This window comes from Naegleria gruberi (genome assembly GCF_000004985.1).
Source record: "Naegleria gruberi genomic scaffold NAEGRscaffold_15, whole genome shotgun sequence".
Taxonomy (NCBI): domain Eukaryota; phylum Heterolobosea; class Eutetramitea; order Acrasida; family Naegleriidae; genus Naegleria; species Naegleria gruberi.
Genome location: NW_003163312.1, coordinates 401839 through 428586, shown reverse-complemented (window position 1 = coordinate 428586; position 26748 = coordinate 401839). Strand labels below are relative to the sequence as shown.

The window sequence follows — 26748 nt, the reverse complement described above, 5'->3', positions numbered from 1 at the left end:
GACAAACCTTTTTGTTTTGAAGACATTTTTTTGTAATAGCTTCAAAAACAATTCGAAAAGTAACCTGTCAAAAAGATTGGTAAATGCCACAGCTCAATGATTCGATTATATTTTTGTAATGAAACTCCTAGGAGATTCAACATGATTGGTGGAAAAATAAAGGGCAAACTGCGTGGGATCTGAGGATAAATAACGAAAAAAAATGAAGAGAATCCTTTCCTTGATCTGTCTTGTTGTTTGTATTCTTGCTTGTCAACAAATCAATGCTGCATGTGGTCCTCCAATGTGCAATGATAACGTCTTGTTCGCTCCTGCAATGGTCAAGCTCATGTACAACCACATGCATGGCAATACTACCCTCCCATCCAAAGTCAAGACAACTGGTCCTCCATGCACTGCCTGTTTGCCATGTTGTGCCTTCTTGGCATCCGTTGAGCAATCTACCATTGACCAAAGAGATGAAATCCAAACATTGAACACCATTGTTGATTCAGTTGATTGGACTTGTAAAACTAGTGAATGTGCTCAACATCATGTTGAATTGAGAAATATGGTTTCAAAGGTTATTGAAGAAAAGAGTCAACCATTGTTGCAAGCCATGTCATTGAAATCCACCACCAACACTGATGCTGTTACTCAATCCATTAGAGAACATTTGGAAATGTACAGCAGACAAATTAAGAGATCAAGAGATTTTGAAAAGACAAAGAATGAAAATCAATTCTTGACCAATTTATTGTCCTGTCCATGTACTGCCTGCCCAACTCAATGTGCTGTTAGAAAGTTGCTTTTCAAACAACATTAACTGCAAACATATTAAATAAATATTAAACAGATGTTGGCCAATACTCACCTCTTTATTCATCGTTGATTATTGTAAAAATCTATTGCCAAACTACAAAAGATGCTAAACTGATAATGCTTAGTATCTTTCTTTTTCATTGGCATGACTACATCTCAAGCTTTTAACTATCCATCAACAAATGTAAAAATTGTAATATCTCTCATTTCCTTTCATACATGCAAGGGAATATGCAATGGCAACAAAGATTGGACCTCACTTCCAATTAAGAAATGGCGCGCAAACTAACAGCTCGAACTATGATTATGCAAAACGTTACAAGTAGGCGCCAAGTTGTTTTATACAAAAATAATACTTTCAAAAAAAACGCAAAAACTAATTCCTTGCTGCTCTTGAGGAATAAATATATTCGCTTTTGCCTCAATAGACCCGTCGTTATTTTTGATAAGTTTTCCCAACTCACTACAGTACAATGTCCTTATTTTACATTGGAGACGATAAGCCAAGAACTGATGCCGATGTTCTTGACAGTTTTGATGATGCTCTTCCTGGAGTGTTAGGCAACAACTCTCAAGATAAGGTTATGAAGGCAAAATTTGATATTATGAGACAAGCTGCTGAAAGAACAACAAAACAAGGTAGTAGAGGTATGAATATGATTCAATCATCCAGACCAATCAGTTCTCGTGGTTATCGTTCTGGATCTACCACAACTTCTTCATCGATAGGGTCGAGACCAGTTTCAGGACAACAATCAATTAATACGCCAAGTTCTCTCAGCTCTTCATTAGGATCAACAGGTTCTGGTGAAAATTTTGGAGGACGTGCCCTTGAAGATGAAATTGATGATGTTGATGAGGGTTATAAGGCACAACCACAACAACAACAAATTAGATCTTCATCACAACAAGGAAGTAGACCAACAAGTGCTGCTGCACTCGAGAGAGACTTGAGAGATAGAGGCATTACCCACACATTTAATCCATTATCTGAACCACAAATGAAACCACCAAAAATCCAAGAAGAACGACCACAATCTGCCTCTGGCAGAACTCTTAACGAACAAGAAAATGAAGAAGATTTTGAAAGTGTAGCAGGTTTAAATATTAAGGATATTAAGAGTTTTGTTAGTAAACCTCCCCCAAATCGCAACGAATGGGTAAGATGCTACATTCTCAGAGATACATCCAAGATGAATAAGGTATTCCCAAGATACTATCTGTACGCAGAACGAGGATCAACCTTCCTCCTTTCAGGTAAGAAGAGAAAAGCAAACAAATCATCAAATTATTGTCTCTCCCTAAGCAAGGAGGATATTAGTAGAAGCAGCGATTCATTTATCGGAAAATTGAGAAGTAACTTTTTGGGAACTGAATTCCAATTATTTGATAACGGTGAAAAGGCATCAAAGTTGAAACCTGGAGCTCACTTGAGAACCAATCTGGCCTCAGTTGTATATGAAACCAATTTATTTGGAAGTAAGGGACCAAGAAAATTCACTCTCGTCGTTCCAGATGCTAATGAAGATGGAGAACAATATCAATTCCCTGATAATGGCACTTCTCTGATTTCTAAATTCAAAACTGGTGACTGGCATCACCTTAAAGTTCTCAAGAACAAATTCCCTGTGTGGAATGAAAGATTGAAGGCCTATGTTTTGAATTTTAATGGTAGAGTTACAATGGCCTCTGTCAAAAACTTCCAACTTGTTGAACCAAATAATCCAAACAAGGTTTTCCTCCAATTTGGTAAGGTTGATGAAGATAGATTCAATATTGACTTTAAATATCCACTTACTGCCCTTCAAGCCTTCTCGATAGCTATTTCTTCCTTTGATAATAAGATTGCTTGTGAATAAGCGTCAACCACCTGATGAGAGGAATTGAATAAGTTTCTCCACATTGTACAGCCTCCAATCAATCATGACTAGTGCACTATTACTCGTTATGAATCAATAAATAACAATATTTAATTTCTACGCTTTTCTTGCACTCTTTGAGATAAATGTTCAATTAGATAATCGAAAAGAATTTCTCTAGAAACACCCTTATAACTTGGGAAGTAATTAACGTCCACAACATGATAGGCCTTACTATTAGTATCTCTTACTAAATCAAATCCAAAAAGAGAAACATTGAGGGCCTTTCTTAATTGATCACTAACTTGTTTAAACATTTTGTCAAATCCTTCTTGATTGAGTTTTGAATAGTCAACTTCTTGCAATTTGCTTTCCGTTATTGTAGAGTCACTAACAGCTGATTCAAATGGCTTTTGACTATCAAAGCTAATGATAGACTGCTCAGCTTCCAGATCAAAATTTTTCAGTGATGGCTTAATTTGATAAAAAACTCTCTCACCAATCACATACACCTTATAGAGTGTACTGTCATGATTGATAAATTGTTGAGCTACGAGTGGAGTAGCAACATTAAACTTGCAATCAGTATTTTCCCCTCTTACAACCTTTTCAAATTGATCCTGATTGAAAACAATGGCCATATGATGAGTTTCAGACTTTCCACAGGCAGCCACAGTTTTACAAACAAGAGGAAAACTCTTACTGTCAACTCTCGATAAATCCTCATCCTTTGAATTGATAAAATACATCTTTGGAACCTTTACATAATCATTATCTTGCAATTGTTGCTCCAAAAAGTTATGAATGACTGTACGATCCAAAAATCTATTTGTATCTTCCAATGATTCGACAATTGCTGTCTTGTTAGAAATGTCCTCTCTGGAAATGTATTGACGAAGATTTTCCAATCGTTGATGAGCGCTCGTATCCAAACTTTCAATAACCATATCATCAGTAACTTTGAAAAACAAAACATCAACACAAGGCTGTTCATTCATCTGATCGGAATTTTCAATTTTAATTTCAACACAATTACAAATTTCCTTCTTGATTGTATTACAGTAATTTACAAATGGTTCAAAAAATTGCTTATTCTTCTTTTCATTTCCAACAAACCCAATAGTAAACAATTCCGAAGAGGTAAGATATGATGACATTTTTTTTAATCAAATTTTAATTAAATAACTATTATAAATATTATTTAATATTATGTAATTATTTAATACTAGAAATGCTTAAATTTAAACTTATTAAATATTACATAAAATTCAATTTAAAAGTTTAATACTTTTTAATTTACAATTAAGAAAATTAAAAAAAATGAATATGCTAAATGCTGTTTTGGTAATGTTGGTTGCTTTGGGCACATCTGTCCTTACAACCTTTGTCGAGTGGGTATTCGTCTATCGGAAGAGTGAATATCAAGAATTACAAGAAAGTGTTGAACAAATTCAAAAGAGAATTGATAATGCCAAGAAGGAAACAATTATTATTCATAAAGGAGGAAGTATTAACAATTCAAAGGAAGATCAAAAGTCTTTGAAGAGAAAGAAGGATATGTTGACAAGAGAAAGAGAACAACTCAAGGCTAAACAACAAGAATTGTCCATGTTCAAGATGAAGAGTACCGTTATTGTTGGTATTATCATGATTGGTGTTTTTGGTTTATTGAATAATACGTATGTTTTCTCTCTCAACACTATCCACAACTTTTCATATTATATTAACTATTATTAATTTATAATTATATCATATATTAATTTGTTACGTCATCATTGTCATCTTTGTGGATGTGTTACGGAATTATAATTGGAACAAAACTCTACTTGTTGAATATATATATTATTTAAATTAATCATCATCATATTAAATTTCGGAATAAATTAACAGTTTCGATGGAAGAGTTGTTGCCAAATTACCATTCGAACCAATCTCCCTCTTCCACATGTTCACTCACAGAAACATTCCAGGTTCCGACTTTACTGATTGTGGAATGCTTTTCATTTACATTTTGTGTAGTAATAGTTTCAAGACTTGTATTCAAAAGTATTTCGGATTGGTTGATAAGAATGCTCCAGGAATGTTCCAAGTGCCAGATGTTGATGAAGAATAATTGTAAAACTTTATAAATATTAAATATATTAAATATCATAATATTATTATTAAATAGAAAAAGATTGAAATAGTTTACGTTTAGAATATTCCAAGATTAAAAAAAATGAAATCGACATCCTCTTCTCTATCGGGATCATCATCAGCTTCCTTGCAATCAACAACAAGAGAAGAACAATTGGAAGATTTAGAAGAACATGAAGTTGATAAATTGGATTTTATTGATTATATTACACAACTCTCCAAATTGGAATCCACTCACAAGATTGTCTACCTAGATAGAGTTCCCTTCGTGGTGAGTATGAGAGTTATTCGGCCATTTAGGAATGCCATCACAAGTGAGGAACACTGTGTGACAACATCAAATCATTGTGCTCTATTGAATCATCCACAAAAACAACAGGCCAATCATCCTCACGATCATCAATTACCAAATCAGACGACCATTTCATTATTGAATAATTTTGCTGGAGCTCCGAGTGAACAGTACTATGCAGGAGGTGATATTTCTAATAGTTGTGTTTTGGCTACTGACGGAGGGAGAGCTAATAATGGAGCAGCTTCAGTTGTTGGAAGTTTTACACAATCACTGGCCAATGATGTTCAACAATTGAAGAATCTGGATCGACTCAATGATAGAATTAAGCAACAGGCATTGAGATTGTTACTGACCTGTACTAATGGAGGTGATGAATATTATGAAGCTGATTTGGGATTTGACGATTTGCAGCAACATCGTAAAAAGATTAGTATGAATCACATCTCTTGGGCCAATTATTTACAATACTTGAGAAACGGATTGTTTATTTATAAGAGAGGTGAGAAGAGTGTTGGAATGGATGATCCTTCTGAGAGTGATATTGTTCTTCAATTTGATGAGGAAAATAAGGAATCAAAGGATGTTCTCCAACTTGTAATTTATTCACCACTCAAATCCATTCCACAATCTTCTTCTTCAGATCAGCAACAAGACAATTCACAACATTCCTCTTCCAGTAATACAGCTGGTAGTAGTGCCCTCCTCAATATTCGTCTCAAATTCCTTTTCGAGTTATATGCCATCAGACACATTAGTGATTTCACACAAAAATTGCAACAATTACTCTTGGATTTGGTTTGTCATGGAAATGCACTGAGTGAAATTCGTGCCCTCAAAGATGCCAAACTCATCTCAGATCTGAGGAATGAGCTCCAAGAGACACGTCAAAAATTGAGGCAAGCTCAAGATCGTTTAATTCTCTATCAACCTTCAACTACGAGTGGAGCTCACGATTTGGGAGGACTTGGTGCAGCTGCAGATGATGGTAGCTCATCCAGTGATCAGGAACGAAAGAATTCAGCTCCAAAACGAAAGGCACCAAAGAGTTTATTAAATCCGAATCAAAAGAAAAGAGGTCAAGCAAAAGGTGCTAAAATTCAATAAATTATTCTTTTCTTCTTTGCCTCAATCAATTAGAACAATTCACTCAATATTATCCAAACTATTCATTAAGGTTCAACTCTTGTTGAATCCAATCAAAATTGAGAATCTCACACAAATATTCCAGTCCCTCTCTCTGCTCAATCAAAATACTCTGTGTGATCTATGCGAATCAAAAAAGAATACCTCTTTCTTTTAAAATCTCTTCCTAATCAAAATTCAATCTCTTTGTATTTAAAACCAATTATCAAACTTTTTGAAAAAATGTTTAAATCATCACCGTGCCAAAAGACTGTTTTACGATCTGTTGTTTCCTCAACTACTACCTCTTCAACAACATATTTGTTGGGTAGTGTTGGTAGGAAACAAGGTGGAGTTGTGTTGAGGAGGAAATCAAATCATGACGAATTTCTAATGTTGAATAATATAAAGACTTGTTCGGGATTTAATTATCATACAAATATTCAATTAATGAATGATGTGATGGGAGGTAATACATCATCATCAGTGGCTGCTGACATTAGTACATTATATAAAAAACTACGTAATTTGGAAACTACCAGTATGACCATTGATACAACTGTAACCAATGATTCAAATATGCATCGATTCAAGTTGAGTAAGGCTTTCGTGGAAAAGTACAAGAATATACCTCCACCATTTGGTTTTAATGGACTCGGAGAAGTGGTTTATAAAAGAACCTATTCAAGAGTCATTGAGGAAGAGAATAGAAATGAAGAATGGTATGAAACTGTGGAGAGAGTTGTGAATGGTACTTATAATATGCAAAGGAATTGGATTGAGCATCATAAATTGGGTTGGAATCCTAGAAAAGCTCAAAGATCTGCTCAGGAAATGTATGACAGAATTTTCAATATGAAATTCTTACCATCTGGAAGAGGTCTCTGGGGAATGGGAACACCATTGACTGAACAGAGAGGTCTCTATGCAGCTCTTAATAATTGTGCATTTGTCAGTACAGAATCAATGAAAGAAGATCCTCTGAAGCCATTTGTCTTTTTGATGGATATGAGTATGTTGGGTGTAGGAGTTGGATTTGATACAAAGGGAGCTGGAAGTTTTGGTAAGTTGTTTTTTGAAATCTGCTCATATGTTTATTTTTTGATATTTAACAATATTGTTAACTCAATTTATTTAACATATCAGTCATTAAGGGAATTGACAATTCCAAACAACCAACAATGAATATAATTGCCGATTCAAGAGAAGGATGGGTTGAAAGTGTAAAAGTGTTGTTAGATTCGTATTTCAACGGAAATGCACCACAAGTTTTCGATTACAGCAAGATTAGACCAGCTGGTGCAATTATTAGAGGATTTGGAGGTGTTAGTAGTGGACCTGAATCTCTTAAAGAATTGCATGAAAATATCAAATCTATTTTGGATAAGAGTTCTGGACAACCAATTACAGTGACAAATATTGTGGATTTGATGAATTATATTGGAAAATGTGTAGTTTCTGGAAATATTAGAAGATCAGCAGAAATTGCTTTTGGTGAAGCTAATGATGAGGAATTTATTGATTTGAAAAATTATGAAAAGAATCCACATAGAATGTCATATGGCTGGACCTCAAACAACTCTATATTTGCTAATATTGGCATGGATTATACCAAGGTTTCCAAGAGAATGGAAATTAATGGAGAACCAGGTATTGCCTTTTTGGAGAATATGAGAAAATTCTCTAGAATGAATGGAATTGAGGATAACAAGGATTTCAGAGCTACTGGAGGTAATCCATGTTTGGAACAAACTTTGGAAAGTTATGAATTATGTTGTCTTGTTGAGACATTCCCAACTAATCATGAGTCATTGGAAGATTTCCAGAGAACTCTCAAGTATGCCTTCCTATTCGCCAAGACTGTAACTTTGGGAAAGACTCATTGGCCTGATGTGAATAGAGTAATGCTCAGAAATAGAAGAATTGGTTGTTCAATGAGTGGTATCGCACAATTTATTACCAAGAGAGGAATTGATGAATTGAAGAAATGGGCTTCGGTGGGTTATGAAAGTATTCAAGATTTTGATAAGAAATTCAGTGATTGGTTGGCCATTCCAAGATCCATCAAAACAACCTCTATCAAGCCAAGTGGTACTGTGAGTTTACTTGCTGGAGCAACACCTGGAATGCATTATCCAATTTCGAGATTCTACATTAGACGATTGAGATTGGCTAATAATTCTCCACTCGTAGAAACATTGAGAGAGGCAGGTTTTAAAACTGAACCAGCAGTCTCTGATCCAAATACCACCATTATTGAATTCCCAATAGATTGTGGAGAGGGTATAAGAACAGCAAAGGAGCTCTCAATGTGGGAACAATTATCTTTGGCTTCCTTTTTACAAAAGTATTGGTCTGATAATCAGGTCAGTGCAACTATTACTTTCAATCCTCAAACAGAAGGTAAACAGATTCAATATGCTCTTGACTATTTCCAATATCAACTCAAAGGAGTTAGCTTTTTACCAATGATGGATCAAGATACATCACCTTATCCTCAAATGCCATACGAGAGCATTACGGAGGAAGTTTACAATGAAATGAGATCAAAACTGAAAACAACATCACCACTTTCTGAACATAGAATCAAACAAGAACCTTCACCAGAAAGATTTTGTGATAATCAAACTTGTGAGCTTTAACCTTAAATTCATTCAAAATTAAATTTTAAATAGAGAATAAATTAATTTATAACTTCAAGACAAGATCTTAGTGTGAACTCCTCTAGAGGCATTCTTGTACTGATACTTTGAATGTCAAGGTCTGCATTTCTTTCCTTGTAACGCTCGCTGGAATTTCTAAAAGCAATTGGTACAAAATCAAATATTTTGTGTAAAACAAGAGGTTGTTGATGAATAGCAGTGACTGGTGATGTTGGTGAATTCACTAAATTGGGAGATGATTGGATATGGGAAATAGATGAAGTACTTGGTTGATGGTTGATTATATGTCCAACACTATTGATAATAATCTTCTTGTTGAAATTCTTCTTGCTTTGTTGCCATTTCAATCTGTTGAGATAATCCTGAAGTGAGGAAGTAACATTTGATTGCATAACCTTGGCTCTCAAAACTTTGATCCATTCTTCTCTGGCTTTTTCACTTTCAGCACAACAGTAGAGCAATCTACCACCCGGCACAAATACCACAAAAACATAAGGTGTTGGGAATTGTTCAGAGGTGGAAGGAACTCCCTCTTCCTCATTATTATTGGTAGCACTTCCAGAATCCTCTGATTGATTCATGGCTCTAGCAAATTTCAATAAACTAGCAAGTTCGAGTTGTTGGCTCTTTGTCCATGTAAAGTATGAATCATCTTCAGATTCACTATTCTTTTCAAAGATGCGCTTTTCATTGACCTTGACAGAGAAAACCTTTGTCAATCCATCGGTAGTCAACTTGATTGAACCTTTGAGTTGAGTTTCTTCTGCTCCTTCATAGTAAAGCATTGTATTGTCATCTCTCAAAACAAAGAATCTCTTCTTCCATGACTTTCTGAAACGTCCTCGTTTATAGAGGAATGATCTTCTGTATGAGGTTTGCATCAGGGAGAGATTGAGTGAAAATCTTTCAGTAGATTGTTGCATCTTGTAATCAAAGAGTTTGTAGAAAGTATTGGTCACTGTTGAAGCAAGAACATGCTCTGACAATTGCTTGTTTTGCTCGAGCATATTGTCATGTTGAACGAATAGATCAGGAAGTGATTGTGCAAAGTCTGTTCTCTTCATTGGCATATTTCCCTCTGGGGTGTTTGACTTGAAGGAATTACTAATATTCCAAAAGAGCTCGCATTTCTTTTGGATAAAGTAGTGGAATATTTGAGTTTTAAAGAATTCTCGGAGAAATACAGAATCTACATGACCACCATAATTTCCATAATGAGTTAGAGCCATCAATAATTTCTTATTGATGGTCTTGTCCTTCAATTGGAATGGGTTAAAATTTTGAGATACTTGGGAAGATCCTGGAGTAAAACCTCCATAATTATCAAGACTCAAAAACTTGTCAATATTAAAAATGTCAGTCATATTCATATCATTCTTTGGATCAAACTTGTCAAATTGAATAAATATTTCATAACAAGTAAGTAATCTAATAAATACATTCAAGAATATTTCTCTAATTGGGTGAACTGTAAGAAGTGGACTCACTTGATTTTCCTGAGCAACAGCCATTACTGACTTTTTCCTTTTAGAAATGATTGCTTGAGAGTTTGAAATTGAAAGTCTTGGAGTGGTAAGGGTGGAGGTTGGTGGTGGCTCTTTCTGAGTGAGGTTTGCAAGTGGTCTAACTGCTGCAGATCTTTTTCTAGTTTGAGAAGGGTTCAAATAATGATCATTGCTATTTGCTGATGGAGAAAATAAGCCACTCGAGAGTGGATCCTTTCCAGTCACTTCAACTTCCTCAGACGACTCGAGAATATTCTTCACTGAGGGTGAATTTTTGATAAAAGTTGAGGAACCCTTCTTTCTGCCCTTGAAGAAGAAGCTACTGCCTCTCCTGGTGAGGGAGGGAATTTGAGCGTCTCTCTTCTTGATGATTTGATTCATATATTCACTATTGCTCTTTTCAAAATTAGATCTACTCTTTTCAACTGCGTCTTTAATGTACTGCATTAGAGCGCTAGACCATTTCCACTGACTCTTTGATGATAATACATCACTCTCTTCTCCAACAAATCTGATAACATCTTCATCCAAGTTTACAATACAAACTCCTTCTGGAATATTAATCATTTCATAGTCCATATTGTCCTTGTTTGAAAATTTGGTTTCATTCAGATTGAGAACGTTCACTTTATGTGAAGAGGAGGGTGCCTCAAATTGTGAACAGAGAGTTCTTCTGAATGGTGATGATTTCTTCTCGAATCCAATTCTAAAATGGTTCCACATGACTTCACTATGTGTTCCAACCATATAGGGGAAAGGTGCTTCTAAAAAGTTGATGATTTTTTCGTGGGCAATTGGAATGTAGATTGAGGTCATTCTGAAAGGATAAATTAAATGTCTCAAACTCTCCATTACCATTACCATTCTGTATAAATTAACGCTGTGGAAGATTAAGGATTTTTCTAGGGAAAGGTAATTTACAATTGTTATAATATTGTCAATACTCAAACATGTTGTCAGAATTGAGTAATCAAAGTCACACATTGGAAAATTGGGAGCTTTTTCGGTTGATTTGGAGGCATCATCAAAAGGATCACTAGGGGAATTACTATTAGGGGAGGAAGGTTGATGGTGATGTTTATCGATTGGGCTTGCCTCTTTGAAGTGTTCTTCTTTTGTGCCCACAAAGAGCATCTTGTCAAATTCAACTTTCACTTCATTAATACAATTACTGGAAGGATCTGTGGAGGTTTTTGATGTGAATACATAGTCAGAAGGAGATGTGATAGCCATAGAAGGGAAATGTACAACTAGCTTATCATAAAGAGCTGGCAGTGACAAATTCATGTCCAAACCAGAGGGAGTGGCAGGCGTAGCATTCGGATCAGTATTATTGAAAAAATCGTACATGTATTTCAATAATTCCTCATTGAAAGTGAAATATCCACAATCGCTACAAAAGAATCCATCATTATTTTCGAACAAATATTGATCTAGGAAAGAGTAGAATTTTAAAAAGGTAGAATGGAAGGCATATCTAGAAAGGATACAAATACATGATGGATATCTAATGAAAAACTCTACATTATCATTATGGATTGGTTTTCCATCTCTTGTCACATTACACACTCGGTATGTGAAAAATTTAGTATAACAAAATCCATAATATTTAAATCCATATGCATCCGTATTGATAAAAGTGTGATAGGATCGAGCTGGAGGGTGAATTTTGGACTGTTCAATGAAATTTTCATAGTCCTCCTCTTGATCCTCTTCCTGATCATTGGAATTGTTATTTTCCAATGATTCAAGTTGTTCCTCTCCAGAAAATATGTCTTTCAGCAGTGTATGTTTCCTAGCATCGATACACTTTAACTCGAATTCTAATGGTGAAGAAGTATTTTCCTGACTATTCTCATTATTATTGTCTTGATCTTCTAACAGGGGACTGTCATTTGACTTTTTGCATGCAATTAATTGTGCAATAATATCATTTGGAAATGTGAAAAATTGCAAGCTCAGTGGTGTCAAATCTGAGCCACCCAGAAAAGAATCCTCCTGAAAATGTTGTTGATGCTGCTCGGAAGACTGATTAGACGATTTCTTCTTCTTCTCTTTCGGATAATTGTCAATCAGTGTTGCCTCTCTTTTTACATGAATAATTACATTGGATGGTTTGTTGTTGGCAGTTTCTTCCACAGCATTCTTTTCTTCTTCTTCTGCTGGTGAAGAGGGAGTTGATGGTGGAGATTCTAATGTAGCTTTTAAACATTCACCAAACTTGGTTTGTATTATTTCGTTTATCTGTGTAGTGTTCAATGAAAGAATGCAAACATCTTCTATTATTCGTCTATATCTACTACATAAATTTTCCAAAAGCACTGATGATGATTGATTATCCTGTTGTTGCTGCTGTTGAGTGGCAGTACTGCCACTTGTTGAATTGTTATTTGTGGTGGTACTACTACTTGAATGTGCTTCACTTTCAGTCATTAAATTAATTAAATTATCTACCGATTTTGATGCTAGTGAAGAAGGAGTATTCAAGAGTGATTTAATATTGTAGTGTTTAAATTGATGAAATAATGCTTCTCTTGACGGAGAGAAAATAAAAGCAGTAGTATTTGTTGTTCCTAAAGTATTACTAATATTAATAATATTATTGTCAATACTAGTTGAATTGTTGATGTTGTGATGATGACTACCAGTGCTACCACAACTACAATTTAATAGATTTGACCTATCACACCAACAATAGGAAGAATCTAATGGTTGATATTGTTTTGTTTCTTCTTCTTGGTGATTTGATGATGTTTTATGATTACAATCCCTTTCACAACAATCATCAACCTTTAAAAGAGCTTCCTTCAAATTTGACAATGATGATTGTAATGATTGTTTTTTGCTTATTGGTATTTCGTGTGTCCGACTATTACTCTTGGCTCGTTGGCTTTCAAGAGGAAGAAGTGAGCGATCAGAATTTAATTGACCAATACCAATGCTATCAATTATTGATGATGAGAGTGGTGAAGAATTGTTGATTTTTCTTTTCAGTGTCTCTTCGTGTGTGATAGTGGAGAAGTTCTTCTCATCCCCAGCAATGGTAGGGGTATTTTGCTGAGGGTTTCTGTTATCTTTTGAACCTCTAACAGATGAAGGTCTCACTTCCATTGAATCGACAATATCTGGTGAATCAAAGTGAGCATAATGTCGAGGAAAATTGGGAGGAGGTGTTCTTATTGATTTTTCATTGGTTTTTGTTGGGGTGGATAATAAATTCGGGAGGGAGAATTGATTGAGAAATCTCTTAGCGAATGAGGGTGAGGTTGGTTTTTTGGCCAATGTTGAATTTGTTGTTATTACACTACTAATACTACTACTACAAGTACTAGTATTATCATATTTAGATGAGTCATTGTATTCATTCGAGATTGGAGGTTTGTTTTTTAACATTGAAGGGGTGATATCCTGTAATTCCTCCTCTTCAATAAACAAGTTATTAAGCTTATTTCTATTGTTAATTGTGTTGGTAAATGTTAATAAGGGGAATGATGATGAATTGGGAGATTTTTGCGATTTTAAGGAGGGTTTGGCTTTCATTCTCTTCTTCTTGTGTTTGTTTTTTGAAGCAATTAAGATGCTGTATGGATCTCAAAAATTCCAAAACAGTTTAAACAGTGAACTAATATGGTCGATGGCATTTTTCAATTATGTAAAAGTAATCTCAGGCGTGAGATTCATTAATGAACCTTATTAAAAGTTATTGGAACAAGAAAAAATGTGAAGAAAACAGACAATAACAATCATAAAATGATCAAGTACAAGCGATGAAGTATGTTGTAGATGGACATGTCATTAACCTTCCTTAGTTCTCAGAGTCCTGTTTTTGGTGCTTCGAGGTTATTGAAAACCAAATGATAGTTGTCCAGTTATAGAACCAGAGTTGTTGGATAATACTGCTGATTCACATTAAGAAATGGTTAGTTTTCCATTGGAGAGAAAAATGACAGTAAATAACAACTCCTCAATAAATGGCTCAATGAACTTATTTCCTCGAATCACAACATTGAATAGTCAAGAAAATACACTCCTGCTAAATACATTTACAGAAGTTTATCATTCTGTATCAAACCTAGCTCTAGACGACCATAGACTTTGAAGATTTTCAGTCGATCCCAGCTCAATATCTGGAAGTTTGTTGGTATCAAATCCAATTTAGTAGTACAAGATTCAATCTACAGCATGGTGTCTCAATCCATGTTTCTTAATTGACTTATTAATAACCAGAAAAAAATGACTGAACAAAATGATAAAGAGCAATCATCACACCAACACCATGACAATAATTTGATTATGAAGGAGGAAGAATCAATTGATCGAGAAAATAATTTACAAACAATTTTGGAGCAACAAGAAGAACAACAGGAATATTCGGAAGAAGTGGACGAAAATACTAATAATAATAGGACAAAACAACATGTAGTTTCCGATCAAGTATCAAGTGATGATGATAATAATAATGGAATTAAAAAAGGCATGTTCGGAAGAAGAGCATGGGATGATCATACCTATGAACAAAGAGCAATGGATAGAATGAATAGAGGAGCCAATTTTGATTCGGATGAGAAGAGAAAGCCTAGCATTTCTAGATCGGAGGCACTTCAAAGAAAGCCACTCGAAGCTAGAGAAGGTAAACTGCTAACTGATAACCAAGTGGGAAAGAAGGGTATTGTTGATGTTACTTCCGATGGAAAACAATTATTACCAAATTCCAAAACAAAGGTAAAATCAAAACAAAAGGAAGAATCTGTAGATCCAACCAAGATGGCTGGCTTTTATTGCAAAGTATGTGACAGGAATTTTAGAGATTCACATGCCTATATCGATCATTGCAACACAAAATCTCACTTATCAAGGATGGGAGTCTCCAATAGAGCTGTTAAAGCAACAGCTGACGATGTCAAACAAAAATTACAAGCTAAAATTGCTGCTAAAAAGGCAAATGCTCAAACTAAATAAGAGAAAAATTAATCTAAGATTTAATTCTAGGAAAATATAATTTATTTTACATCTATTCCTACAATATTATGATTATTTATTATTATTTAAATTAATATTAAATTTGTAAATAAAATTAAATATTGCAATTAGAAAACTTCAAAAAAAATGAGTTCATTTATTACTAGTTTGGGAGATGATTATTCATCGGAAGAGGAAGAAGAGGAAAAGATACAATTTATTGATGAGGAGGAAGAAAAGAAAAATCAACAAGCACAACAGGATGAAGATGATTTTTTCATATCAAGTCCAAAATCGGAAAAATCAGAAGAGGAAGAAAATGATAACTTTTTCATGACCTCCATGGGAGATGACAATGTCGAAAACGATGAAAAGGAGGACACACCTGTTATAGAGGAAGAGCAAGTTGTTGATGATACACCATCTAATTTAATTGTCGAAAAGGAGGATGTCATTATGCAAGATTCAACACCATCCATCATTTTCATTACACCTTCACATACACCATTCGAATTGACAAAGAGTAATATTCAGGTTCCAATTGATACTATTCATCCTTCTTGGAAGAATTCAATCATTAATCGATCGATAGAACAACAAAAATTGGAAAAATTTAAAGAGAAATTCAATGGCAAGGCAAAATCTATCAAATTCACCAAACCACAAGTTGAGCAGTCGATGCAGAATGAGGATAAAGTAATAATTGCAAAATCGAATGTGGACGAAATTGAGGAAAAGAAGGAGACAGTTAAAAAGATTGTGGACGATTCTTCAAGCAGTAGTAGTGGCAGTGAAGATGATTCTGACTCATCTTCAAGCAGTAGTAGTGAAGATGATTCATCCAGTGAAGAAGAAGAAGAAAAGAAAGAAATTGTCATTAAGGGCCAAGATATGAACGAATACAAACAAGCTCTCAAAGAACTCAATCAATCCAAAAAACACCAAAGAAAGCAACAAATGAATACAGTTCTCAATAATTCATCCAAACACAATAATAAGAATAACAAGAAAAACAATAACTTTTCAAATCCCAAGACGAAGGGAGGAAAGAAAGCCATTCAAAAACAACAAAAAATGTACAGAGAACAATTGAAAAAGATGCCACTCAAAGATATCCAATTCATGGGAAAGAAGATTAAGTTTGACAATACCAAAAAGAATCAATCTACAACAAATTCAGAACAATAAGATACTCCTCTTATCTTTTTTAACTTTTTGATCGGAATTGGAGAGTTAATGAATAGAGAACTTGTATGTCATCACAACAAGAGCATATTACCTGAGATGGATGTCACTATCGCAAGTGGAATTACTTAGCTAATTGTTAATTGTAACAATCACAATAAAAAATGTCCTCACCTAGTACCAGCAATCACGAAGAAACTTTTTCATCAACACTATCGGAAAATCCACTCAAGAGAAAACAAGAGGATACTATTGTGGAAAGTGAAAGTAAAAAACAAAAGAATGATGAATCGGAACAATCTGTTGTGGATCATTTGAATATTTTGATTATGAGTGATATACATAATTATAGTCAATATTTTAGTATTGTAAAGGAAATTATTGAAAAGAATCAATTAAAGATTGATATTGTACTTTGTCCTGGAGATATTGTTAATATTAAAACAAAGGAACAATATCAAAGTGAGGAATATCAATTGAAATCATTGAAGGATGTTGAAGAAATGGCCAAGCAAATGTTAAATTTTGCTCCAAAAGTTTATCTCATTCCTGGAAATGTATGTTTTATTGATAATTTCAAAATGGAGATAATCATTATCCACTCCATTCAATGGACTCGAATATTAATTGAATATTAATTATATGAAATGATTTACAAATAATTGGAATGAAAAATAACAGCACGATCCTGATGCACTTTTCAAGAATGAATTTTCTAATGGTCCAATTGAAGGAGTTTCAATTATTCACAATTCCATTGTAAAATTATGTGATGGATTAGTTTTGGCTGGATTCGGAGGAAGTGTGCCATCATTCCACGTCTCTCCACCTGAAATTGCAGGTTCAGGAGCATGGAAAGGTTATCCATTCACATCTGATGAATCATTTGGTAAGGAATTGGAATCAATCATTTCATCCATGAAGGAGGTCAACAATAATCAACAAATCATTTTCATGACTCACAATGGACCATTCTCATGTGATACTACCTTCTTCAAAAAGGTAAATATTCACAGTCCAGGAATTACATCAGGATCTGAAACTCTCAGAGCATTCGTTGAACAAGATGAAGTACAAAACAAGTGTCTTTGTCATATTCATGGTCATACTCATTTGTTTAGAGCTGGATCATCACTTGTTGGAACTTTACCAATTGTTAATCCAGGTAAGGTGTTACTATCTATCTTTAATATTTAACAAATTACACTATTTTTAAATTGTTAATGGTTGTTAATTTGGAAATAGGATCCTTAATGGAAGGTAATTTTGCTGTTATTCAATTGGAAAGACAATCTCAACTCGAAAACAAACCATTCCTATTGGAATCTGTCAATTTACTTCGTTTTAAACCTTCAATCATTATTTCTGATGATGAATAAAAGACAATAACACATCTTCATTTGAATGGAGGATCTGATTTTAGTCTTATTGTCGTCATTGCAAGGGATTCACAAGCACCATGCGGAAGTAGATTTACATTGTTTGGGGTGGTTAAAAAAAAATTAAAAAAATAAGACTTTTGACAACCTTTACATCATCAAGGCTGTTTAAAAATAAAGTGGGAGAAACCTTGCACATACACTTCTGCTTTATTAACACTACTTGTAAAATTACTACTAGGGTAAGTTTTAGAGGCATCAAGCAAGTAATTTAATTTACTTTCTAATAACATTTCACGAACTTTCCGAAACTTATCATCATCAACAACTTGAAATCATCATTAGCCATTTTCATACTTTTTATTACAATTATACCACTCTATCCGAAATTAATCATCACATCTGAATACTTTTCTCTGCAATTTGCAAGAACTTGAAAACTTTCCCGCCAAAATGGAGGTTTGTATTTTACAGAAGAAAAAATTAACAAAATTGGAAAATGTTGTTCGATTTTAATAATTACTACGTTGATATTTAATGTATGAATTGATATTGGTGTGTTGATGAATAGAATTCCTCTGATCATGAAAGTATTATTCCTACTCAACCACAAGACGAAGAGAATCCGAATGGACAAATAGAAAGTAAGGAGGAAATAACAACAGCAATACAAAATATTGTTGATAAAGTTGAAGAAGCCTCCGAGAAGCAACAAGATGGAGGAGAATTGGGAGAAGTTATTGAGGATGAAATGTCTGATGCGGAAAATGATGATAACAATGATGAAATGATGGCTGATGATGAGGACGATTTGAACATTTCAGCCATTAGTCATCTAAGTGCTAAGAATTCACTGGAGGATAATAGTTATTATATGCGAAGTTTGGAACAAGAGAAACTAAACTCTGAAGAGGAACAAGAAGAAATCGAAGAACAGCAAGAAGGATTGGATCAACAACAAACAGAACAATCTCAACAACATAAAATACTCACTCAACAAGAAATTGAAGAAATGGAGCAAAAGTACAATGAGGAAATTAAATCATTTTTTGAGGGTGAATCATCAGAAAACACAGTTAATGATGAGGATATTCAATTAGCTAGTGAGCAGACAACTAGTGCATTCTCTAAGAGTATGGATAGTTTTGGAAAGATTTTATACGCTCAAGTAGTCAGACATGAGGAAAGAATTGAAACATTAACCAAATCAAACAAGAAATTGCAAGAAATTGTAAATAAGAAGAATGAAAAAATTACCAAATTACAACTCCAACTCTCAGAAATGGTGAAACAAATTGAGAGGTATGAACATACTCTCAGACAACGAATGTCGCCACATTTATCCTCCAATGCATTTGCCCAACAAAACCCTTCGACTTCCTCAACCTATGTTGAACAACAACAGGCTAGTCCAAGACCAAATAGACAAACTAATCCACAAATGACACCTCCAGCAACACCTCCACCACCACTACAAACCAAGTTGATCAAGCGACCTGAGATGGACTCTCCTCAAGTAATAGACAGACCAAATAAGGCCAAGAAGAGAAAATCCTCAGAATCAACAGCCTCTAGCTCATCAGACCAATCAGATCCAACAGGTACTCCAACTCCTCCAGGTACGCCTAGTGACAGTGGAGCCTCTCCTCGCCCAATTGTAAAATCTAGATCCAAAACTGTGTTCAAACTCAAACCAGCCGATTGTGTAAATTATAATGGAAATACATTTGTACTAGCACGGGCCTTTGAAGACAAGTACAAACTGAAAAAGATGATAGCTCTGTACAAAGAGCAAGGCGAAGGAGATGGACAACTTTTCTTAAAGGATGAGGATTTCAAAAAATTGAGGATTGAAAATCCTGATAATCTCAGTGTTTTTGCATACAGAACTAGTCTGTACACTATGGATTTTGTAAATTTTTACATGTCTAATCAGTAAATAATTCTTATTGGAATCATTATCTAATCAAAAAATTATTTTATTTTGTTGGTTTCTTAGAAGTATGGATTATTGCTGTTATTATTGTTAGGTTGTTGCTGTTGAGAATAAGGATTACTATTTCCATAAGGATTGTTTCCGTATGGATTTGAGTATGGATTATTATTTTGGTAGCCATTATTGTTACCATATGGTTGATTTCCATATTGATTGTTACCGTATTGTTGTTGGTTTCCATTGTTCCATTGATTATTTCCGTATTGTGGTTGGTTTCCATATTGATTGTTGTTAGCACCATATTGATTATTGTTCCACATTTGATTATTATTTCCATATCCATAATTGTTGTTGGTTGGTTGATCGAATTGACTCAAAATGTTAAGGGCAGCATCTTGACGGGAAGGTTGATTGATTGTAGGTTGATTGAATCCATTGTTAGAATGAGGAATATTGGTGGCAGGGGGAGCATCAAATGAAAGTAAATCATCCAAATCAACGGCAGGTTTAGATGGTGAAGGCTTTGGCTTTTCTTCAGAGCTGAGAATTGAAGACTTTCTTTGTTTAATGCTAGATGAACGACTTGTTCTTCCCCCGTTTGGTGCTTCGTCAAAATCTGAAGAAACCTTGATGAGATCAATTTCATTCTTTGAAAGAATTGATGATAATTCTGTTACTGGAACATCCTCCATTGCAAGTTTCTTTTTAGATCCTCCATTAGATTGAAGATATTCTCTCATTGGTTCAATAACACTCTCTGGTTTGAATTTGAGGGATGGTGGTTTAGCCTTGAGGAAGATTTGTGGTACACTCTTACTGAATTCAAACATACTTTCGAGACGCTTGGCACTTTCACAATACTTTTCATAAACTTTGAGAGCTCTCTTAGCATCAACTATGGAGACCTTGTAAAATTCATCTAAAAATGTTAATTAACCGTTATCCATTTACAAAAATAAAACATACCCAAAATTTTAGTAGCACAAACACCCAACAATTTGTATAAAACGAAACTGTCATCCAAACACAAAGTAAAACATCCAATGGCAGCTCCATTGCCGAGCACAGACTTTTTAGCTCTAACAATTTCGAAACACTCCACAAGTTCATTGCTTGCTCTCAGTAAACTTTCTGTCAAATCCAACCATCCAGTAATGTCACCCGTAGTAACATAGGCATCCAATGTCATATCTGGGAGGAGTGACTTGAGTTGATAAATACGATATATGATAAGTCTTTCTTCTAAGTATCTACAATATTGTTTAACCAATGGAGTTTGGTCCATTGCTTCACTAGTGTTTCTGTCCTTGAATTTACTCATGTTGAAACGTTTTTCAGGATCGTTTTGAACAATTGCATCACAGAATTCTGCAGAACCATCTTGAATAATTCTATGAAGTAATTGCAATCCTTTTGATGCAGTAAGCCAATCACTACTCTTTCTATAAACTCTACAAACTGCCTTTGCAAATTCCGCCATATTAAGTTCACGATTTGTTTCCGTAGCAATAATCAATTCTAAAGATCCAACAAATATTCATTATTATCATCATCATTACATTGATTTTAGTTAAACAACCACAATAAACCACCATCATTGTAAAATCATCATGTTGTTAGCAAGGATTTTACTATACTACTTACTCTTTACGTGTTTTTCCTTTGGTGGTACAGGGTCTTGATTTGTTGCTTTTGCTAAACTCTTCTTTACATCATCAAATGATGAAACGGCTAGCGTTCCAATATCCTTCATTTGTCTAAGGAATGAAGTTCCTCTAGACTTTAAACGTTGGGTAGTGTTAGACATATTTTTTTTATTAATTTTATTTTTATTTTTATCAGTGATGTAGGATTAAACCGTCCCAAAGGCGGACTTGAGGTGAACTTGGAAACGCGAAGACAAATGAATGTCGGTGATTTGTGAAGGAAAAGCTACATGTTGATATGTGGTGTTGCATATGGGGAAGAGCATTCATCATTCCAGTTGTTGGAACCTTGCAGTCGATAAGTGTGAATTGAAAAAATTATATGTGACTGTAAATTTTTTTATCTTTAAGGTTAAAATCCAAGTCATTTCCTTATTTAAAAATGTTACTCTTTAATCAAAAAAAGCTTGTTGTTGGATCATGTTTTTTCTTGCTGTAGCTTGCACCAGTGATCTGCCACATAGGGTATGCCCACTTTGAGAAGACACTATTAACGGAGTTCTTCCTGCATTGTCTTTAGAATTTAAATTGGCTCCATAATCAATAAGGACCTGTAAGCATTCGACTTGTCCACTGAAACAACACATGTGAACACAGGTGAATCCTTCCTTGTCTCTATGTTCAATATCTGAATCATTATTCAATAGCAATTCACAAACGGATGGATAACCACTCTCACAAGCCTCAAAGAGAGGAGTTCTAGAATGGGAATCAGCTTGGTCCACCTTAGAGCCATTAATAAGGAGCAATCTCGCTATTTCTGTATTGCCAACTTTACATGCATAATGAAGAGCTGTTTTCTTAGAGCATTCATCAACATCAGTTGTTGGAACCTTGCAGTCGTGAATTAAGTGAGAGCAAATATCTAAATTTCCTAGCTTGGTAGAGAGAATCAGTGGTGTAATTCCACACACTGGTTCATGATAATGTACATTAGCTCCTGCAGCTGTGAGTATTTTTACAATTTCTCTATTCTGATTTCTGACAGCATTCATGAGTGGTGTATAGCCATTCACATCAATTTCGTCTAGAGGACATTCATGTTTCTTAACCATTTCTCTAACAAGGGAGGTCATATTGTAAGCAACAGCTTGTTGGAAAATTGTTTTGAAACCTGGATCTGCTTGCTTCAGTTTCTCCATTGTTTGCTCGTAATTGGATAGAGTCGCACATTCTTCAGTGTTGTGGAACATGTACTGTTTAATGTCGCTCAAACTTGCCTCCCTCATGAACGGAACGAATTTTCTATTTACAACTGCGCCTTTGGTAACGAGAAGGATACAACAAGACTCTTGTCTGTCATTGAGGGCTAGTTGAAGGGGAGTCATACCTTTTGAATCTTCTAATGTAATATTTGCTCCCTTCATCATCAATAGCTCTGCAACTTTGATGTGACCCTTTGAAACAGCCTCCATTAGAGGCGTTCTATTTTCCTTATTAAGTACATTCACATTGATCTTTTTGTCAGTTGCTAAGAATTCAGCAATCTCAAAAAATCCTAGATGAGACACAATATGAAGAGGTGTATTTCCCAAATTGTTGACATCAGTGATAGGCAGCTTCTTATCAATATAATACTTGACCATTTCCAAAGAACCTGAACTACAAGCCCAATGCAATGGTGTATTACCGTACTTGTCCACTCCGTTTACTTTAGCTTTCAAACCAATAATTTTTTCACAAATATCGAGCTTCTTTAAATAGGTAAATCTGTGCAATAGAGCCATACTATCAGTGAATATCATATTAATGTCAAAGTTGAATTTTGTTGTCAATAGCTTGACAATATCCCAATTATCAGCTAAACATGCTTCATGTACAGCAGTCATTCTCATCATATCCTCTCCATAAATTAAGTTTTCGTCCAATTTCAATTTTGAATAATGCTCAATAAATTCCTTCCTGTTATGCAGTACAGCATAGTGCAAAATGTTCTTTCCATTTTTAACATCCTTCTTGTATGGTGATTGTTTCAATTCCAATAAAAAGTTAAATCTCTTAATATCACCATCTATTGCCGATTGATGGAGGAGAGTGTGATCATCATGCCCTAACTCATCAAAATCAAAATCAGCCCCTGCTTCCAACAGAATCCTCACTACACTAGCATTATTGTTTTGAATTGCAATATCAATTGGTCTGAATCCCTTATCATTCTCACAATCAATGTCAATTCTTTTCATAGCTCCCTTTTTGATTTGATGGGGTGCCTCCACTTCAAACAAAGCCTTTAGCATTGGTTCATCATTATTTAAAACTGCAATGTGGAAGGCATTATCTCCATTCAATCTAATATTTATATTTGCCCTATTCTTTACAAGTATATTAACAACATCAACAAATCCCAACCTTGTAGCCAACAGGAATGGATAATCACTAACAACCTTAGTCGGTGGCTGTTGTTCATCATTTTCCGATGGAGGAGGAGCATTCTTATCATAGATTGGCAAGTTAGGATCAATCAAAAAGTCCTTAAACAATTGCTCAATATCCTCAGTTTGCCCCACTTTAATATATTCAACCAAAACAGACTCGGGAGTATTATGTTCATCAACCTTGAACGTAACCTTCTTCTGTTGTTGTTTACTGTTGGGTGTCTTTCGAGACATTTTTTTCTAACTGTAAATTTCCATCATTGAAATTCTTCTTAATAAAAAATTGTTACTGATGATGATGAAGTGGAGTTAATATTGTCTCTCGAATGAAGTTTTCTGCTTATCAAGACCTTTTCTGCTTTTCGACATGTATTGTTGTGAATGTTTTTGAAAAGAGAGAGATTTTTATTGCTTGGTTTCTTAGAGTTTGATGTTTACAATAAAATCTATTGAGATTGTTTTAATAAATCGATAGGTCCTTTCTTTACAAGAGCATTCAATTCAGATTTCCACCCCAAAGCTTTTGCTAATTTTTCAATAGCCTGGTCAATTGTCATTGTTTTCCCACCAAGAAATAAATCTAAATGTTTGTGCTTTTCATGAATTTCTCTCACTGGTGATTTGATATGTGTAAAAACACCACATCTTTCACGATTGATTAAAACTCGAGTGGCTCCTTCTGGTATAAAGTATGGCATTCGACAGACTGGCATGACAGATAAACTAGTTCCAATACAAATGAAGAGTTGACATTTAGGAGTTGTTTTCAAATCATCTTTTAAACATGAAAAGTATTTTTCTGGTAAATCATCTGAATACATCACAATATCTGGCTTGATTACATTTCCACAATCGTCACATTTTGGAATTTTGACATCCTTGTCAGTTCCCAGTTTTTCAATCACTGTTGGAAGAAGATATTCCTTTTTACAATGTTGGCATTTGGCTGTATCATACATGCCATGACAATTCACAAGTAATTCTTTAGATATTCCTGATTTAGTTTCTAATCCATCGATATTTTGAGTGTATAATCTCAGTAACTTGTTTTTCTTTTCTAATAACTTGAGGAAATAGTGAGCTTTGGATGGTTTATATCCTGTGGTGACGAAATCTCTGGTTAATTCAAAGAATGGTTCAGGATTAGTTTGAAAATAATCAGAATCGAATATAGCCATTGGATCAGGAAGATTAAATTTCTCTAAACTTCCATTCACAAACAATCCCTTTCCAGGAGTTCTACATTTCTTAATTATTTCAAAAACAATTACCCGAAACTTACCTAAAATCTGGAATTCCACTAGCAGTCGACAATCCTAATCCAATCATCCATTGTCAGCCAACATGAAACAATTTAAAATCATAAATAATACCTACCAGCTCCAGTCAAAACCACAATCGAATGATCATCAATATTCCGAATCTTCTCTGCAAGAACTTCAATTCCATGATTCAGCTCTTGTTTGGAAAATTCAATATCCTCTTGATATTTACTGTTCTTGTCCACCGAATTATTATTTGATGATGATGAATTATTTTGAGCGCAATCAGTAAAGCATTGTAACATTTTTTTAGGATATTTGTTTTCAATTGGTTGAGAATTCGTTTGTGTTCCAACTTCATCATATTTCAATAGTTGTTAGTATTATTTGAGAGAAAAGAATATCATATGGTTGTTTGAGTTTTTGGATTAGATTACAAAAAACAATAAGAAAAAATGAAATGATATCCGGAACGTTGTCTTCTGCACACAGATTACGATTAGAACAAATTCTTCCGAAATTTCTCGTTGATTCTCTTTTCGATATTAATAATGATAATAATATTAGTAATAATGATAAGGCAAATAAAGTAAATAATAGTGATGAAATGGAAAAGTTGCAAGAGGAGAGAATTGATAATTTAATTTCGTTTTTGTATGATGAACGGATTGCCAAGTTTCAAAGTAGAATTTTCTCGGAACAAACAAATGTAATGAATAATAATGGAAATTATAATTTGGGAGGAGGGAATGAGAAGAATAATTGGGAAGAATTGGAAGATTTTATATTTAATCAGGAATTTGTAGAACCATTCAAGGGAAAGAAAACGAGGAAGGGAAAATCTAATGTTGATTCTAATCAAATTTCGATGAATGACGAAAATTCCTCTGAATATGTCCCTCTCTATTTGCCAAAATTTAACACATTTTACAAACATAAGAATGAAAATTTACACATTGAAAAGGATGATGAGGGATTTGAATGTTTTTCGAGTGAGGATACAGAGTTACCACTCCGAGTGGAAAATTCTGAGCATATTGACCCGTTGAGGAGAGAACGAAATATTGCAAGAAGTAAGGCAATGATATCTTCTTTTCATTTGAGAATTCAGGAGGATGTAAAACCATTCGTTCAGAATCTACTCCAAGGGCCATTGAGACCGTTTCTCAATGAAAAATCTCTTTCCGATAATTTAAAAGAGGCGACGTTTGGATATATTCAAACAGAGGAACAAGCCAATGATTTCTATAGACAATTATGCGGAGAGGATGAACAAATTACACTCACCATTGACATGGTTCTGTATGAAATAAGGAGACTCCTCAGCCTTAAGGAAAAAAAGAAGAAAGTGAAAAAAGAATTTCATCCTCTATTTTCCCAAACTTTCAAAGAGCAATATTTAAAATATCTTAGAGCAGTTGACTATGTCATCGTTCAACAAGAAATAGATAATCTGGATCAATTCAGTGAAATTCCATCTCGAATAAGGCATGCAACCTATCCCAAAATTGTAACAAACCCACCAAATATTCCTCTCACTCTCGAAAGTATTGGCCATTTGTCTC

At 34.4% G+C, this 26748-nt stretch overlaps 11 protein-coding genes across 11 annotated transcripts; 8 read left to right on the top strand and 3 right to left on the bottom strand.

The window, feature by feature from the left end:
* The first annotated feature begins 201 nt into the window (after window positions 1–201).
* Window positions 202–844, top strand: NAEGRDRAFT_79200 (uncharacterized protein). The gene has a single exon (XM_002679104.1). It carries the CDS (start codon window positions 203–205, stop codon window positions 803–805), a length of 603 nt encoding a protein of 200 aa, XP_002679150.1. The 5' UTR covers window position 202; the 3' UTR covers window positions 806–844.
* A 430-nt stretch (window positions 845–1274) lies between these two features.
* On the top strand, window positions 1275–2778 carry NAEGRDRAFT_79199 (tubby protein; the record flags this gene model as incomplete). Its single annotated transcript, XM_002679103.1, has 1 exon — window positions 1275–2778. The coding sequence occupies one exon, from the start codon at window positions 1275–1277 to the stop codon at window positions 2658–2660; it is 1386 nt and encodes a 461-aa protein (XP_002679149.1). The 3' UTR covers window positions 2661–2778.
* Window positions 2779–3992: 1214 nt separating this feature from the next.
* Window positions 3993–4806, top strand: NAEGRDRAFT_38649 (DUF841 domain-containing protein). The gene is made up of 2 exons (XM_002679102.1): window positions 3993–4339; window positions 4551–4806. Exons 1-2 carry the CDS (start codon window positions 4008–4010, stop codon window positions 4771–4773), a joined length of 555 nt encoding a protein of 184 aa, XP_002679148.1. The 5' UTR covers window positions 3993–4007; the 3' UTR covers window positions 4774–4806.
* A 72-nt stretch (window positions 4807–4878) lies between these two features.
* NAEGRDRAFT_65808 (uncharacterized protein) lies at window positions 4879–6195 on the top strand (the record flags this gene model as incomplete). The annotated part of the gene is made up of 1 exon (XM_002679101.1): window positions 4879–6195. The coding sequence occupies one exon, from the start codon at window positions 4879–4881 to the stop codon at window positions 6193–6195; it is 1317 nt and encodes a 438-aa protein (XP_002679147.1).
* Window positions 6196–6792: 597 nt separating this feature from the next.
* NAEGRDRAFT_32325 (uncharacterized protein) lies at window positions 6793–8855 on the top strand (the record flags this gene model as incomplete). The annotated part of the gene is made up of 2 exons (XM_002679100.1): window positions 6793–7276; window positions 7360–8855. The coding sequence occupies 2 exons, from the start codon at window positions 6793–6795 to the stop codon at window positions 8853–8855; spliced, it is 1980 nt and encodes a 659-aa protein (XP_002679146.1).
* A 27-nt stretch (window positions 8856–8882) lies between these two features.
* NAEGRDRAFT_57613 (DENN domain-containing protein) lies at window positions 8883–13921 on the bottom strand (the record flags this gene model as incomplete). The annotated part of the gene is made up of 1 exon (XM_002678979.1): window positions 8883–13921. One exon carries the CDS (start codon window positions 13919–13921, stop codon window positions 8897–8899), a length of 5025 nt encoding a protein of 1674 aa, XP_002679025.1. The 3' UTR covers window positions 8883–8896.
* A 693-nt stretch (window positions 13922–14614) lies between these two features.
* NAEGRDRAFT_47922 (uncharacterized protein) lies at window positions 14615–15340 on the top strand (the record flags this gene model as incomplete). Its single annotated transcript, XM_002679099.1, has 1 exon — window positions 14615–15340. The coding sequence occupies one exon, from the start codon at window positions 14615–14617 to the stop codon at window positions 15338–15340; it is 726 nt and encodes a 241-aa protein (XP_002679145.1).
* A 147-nt stretch (window positions 15341–15487) lies between these two features.
* Window positions 15488–16528, top strand: NAEGRDRAFT_47921 (uncharacterized protein; the record flags this gene model as incomplete). The annotated part of the gene is made up of 1 exon (XM_002679098.1): window positions 15488–16528. The coding sequence occupies one exon, from the start codon at window positions 15488–15490 to the stop codon at window positions 16526–16528; it is 1041 nt and encodes a 346-aa protein (XP_002679144.1).
* Window positions 16529–16689: 161 nt separating this feature from the next.
* On the top strand, window positions 16690–19868 carry NAEGRDRAFT_79196 (uncharacterized protein; the record flags this gene model as incomplete). The annotated part of the gene is made up of 5 exons (XM_002679097.1): window positions 16690–17082; window positions 17207–17690; window positions 17771–17866; window positions 18085–18146; window positions 18476–19868. The coding sequence occupies 5 exons, from the start codon at window positions 16690–16692 to the stop codon at window positions 19841–19843; spliced, it is 2403 nt and encodes an 800-aa protein (XP_002679143.1). The 3' UTR covers window positions 19844–19868.
* Window positions 19856–21632, bottom strand: NAEGRDRAFT_56097 (uncharacterized protein). Its single transcript, XM_002678978.1, has 3 exons — window positions 21485–21632; window positions 20807–21358; window positions 19856–20759 (listed from the first exon to the last, which is right to left on the bottom strand). Exons 1-3 carry the CDS (start codon window positions 21591–21593, stop codon window positions 19900–19902), a joined length of 1521 nt encoding a protein of 506 aa, XP_002679024.1. The 5' UTR covers window positions 21594–21632; the 3' UTR covers window positions 19856–19899.
* A 2735-nt stretch (window positions 21633–24367) lies between these two features.
* NAEGRDRAFT_65800 (silent information regulator family protein) lies at window positions 24368–25488 on the bottom strand (the record flags this gene model as incomplete). The annotated part of the gene is made up of 3 exons (XM_002678977.1): window positions 24368–25160; window positions 25204–25237; window positions 25299–25488. The coding sequence occupies 3 exons, from the start codon at window positions 25486–25488 to the stop codon at window positions 24368–24370; spliced, it is 1017 nt and encodes a 338-aa protein (XP_002679023.1).
* Window positions 25489–26748: the final 1260 nt, after the last annotated feature.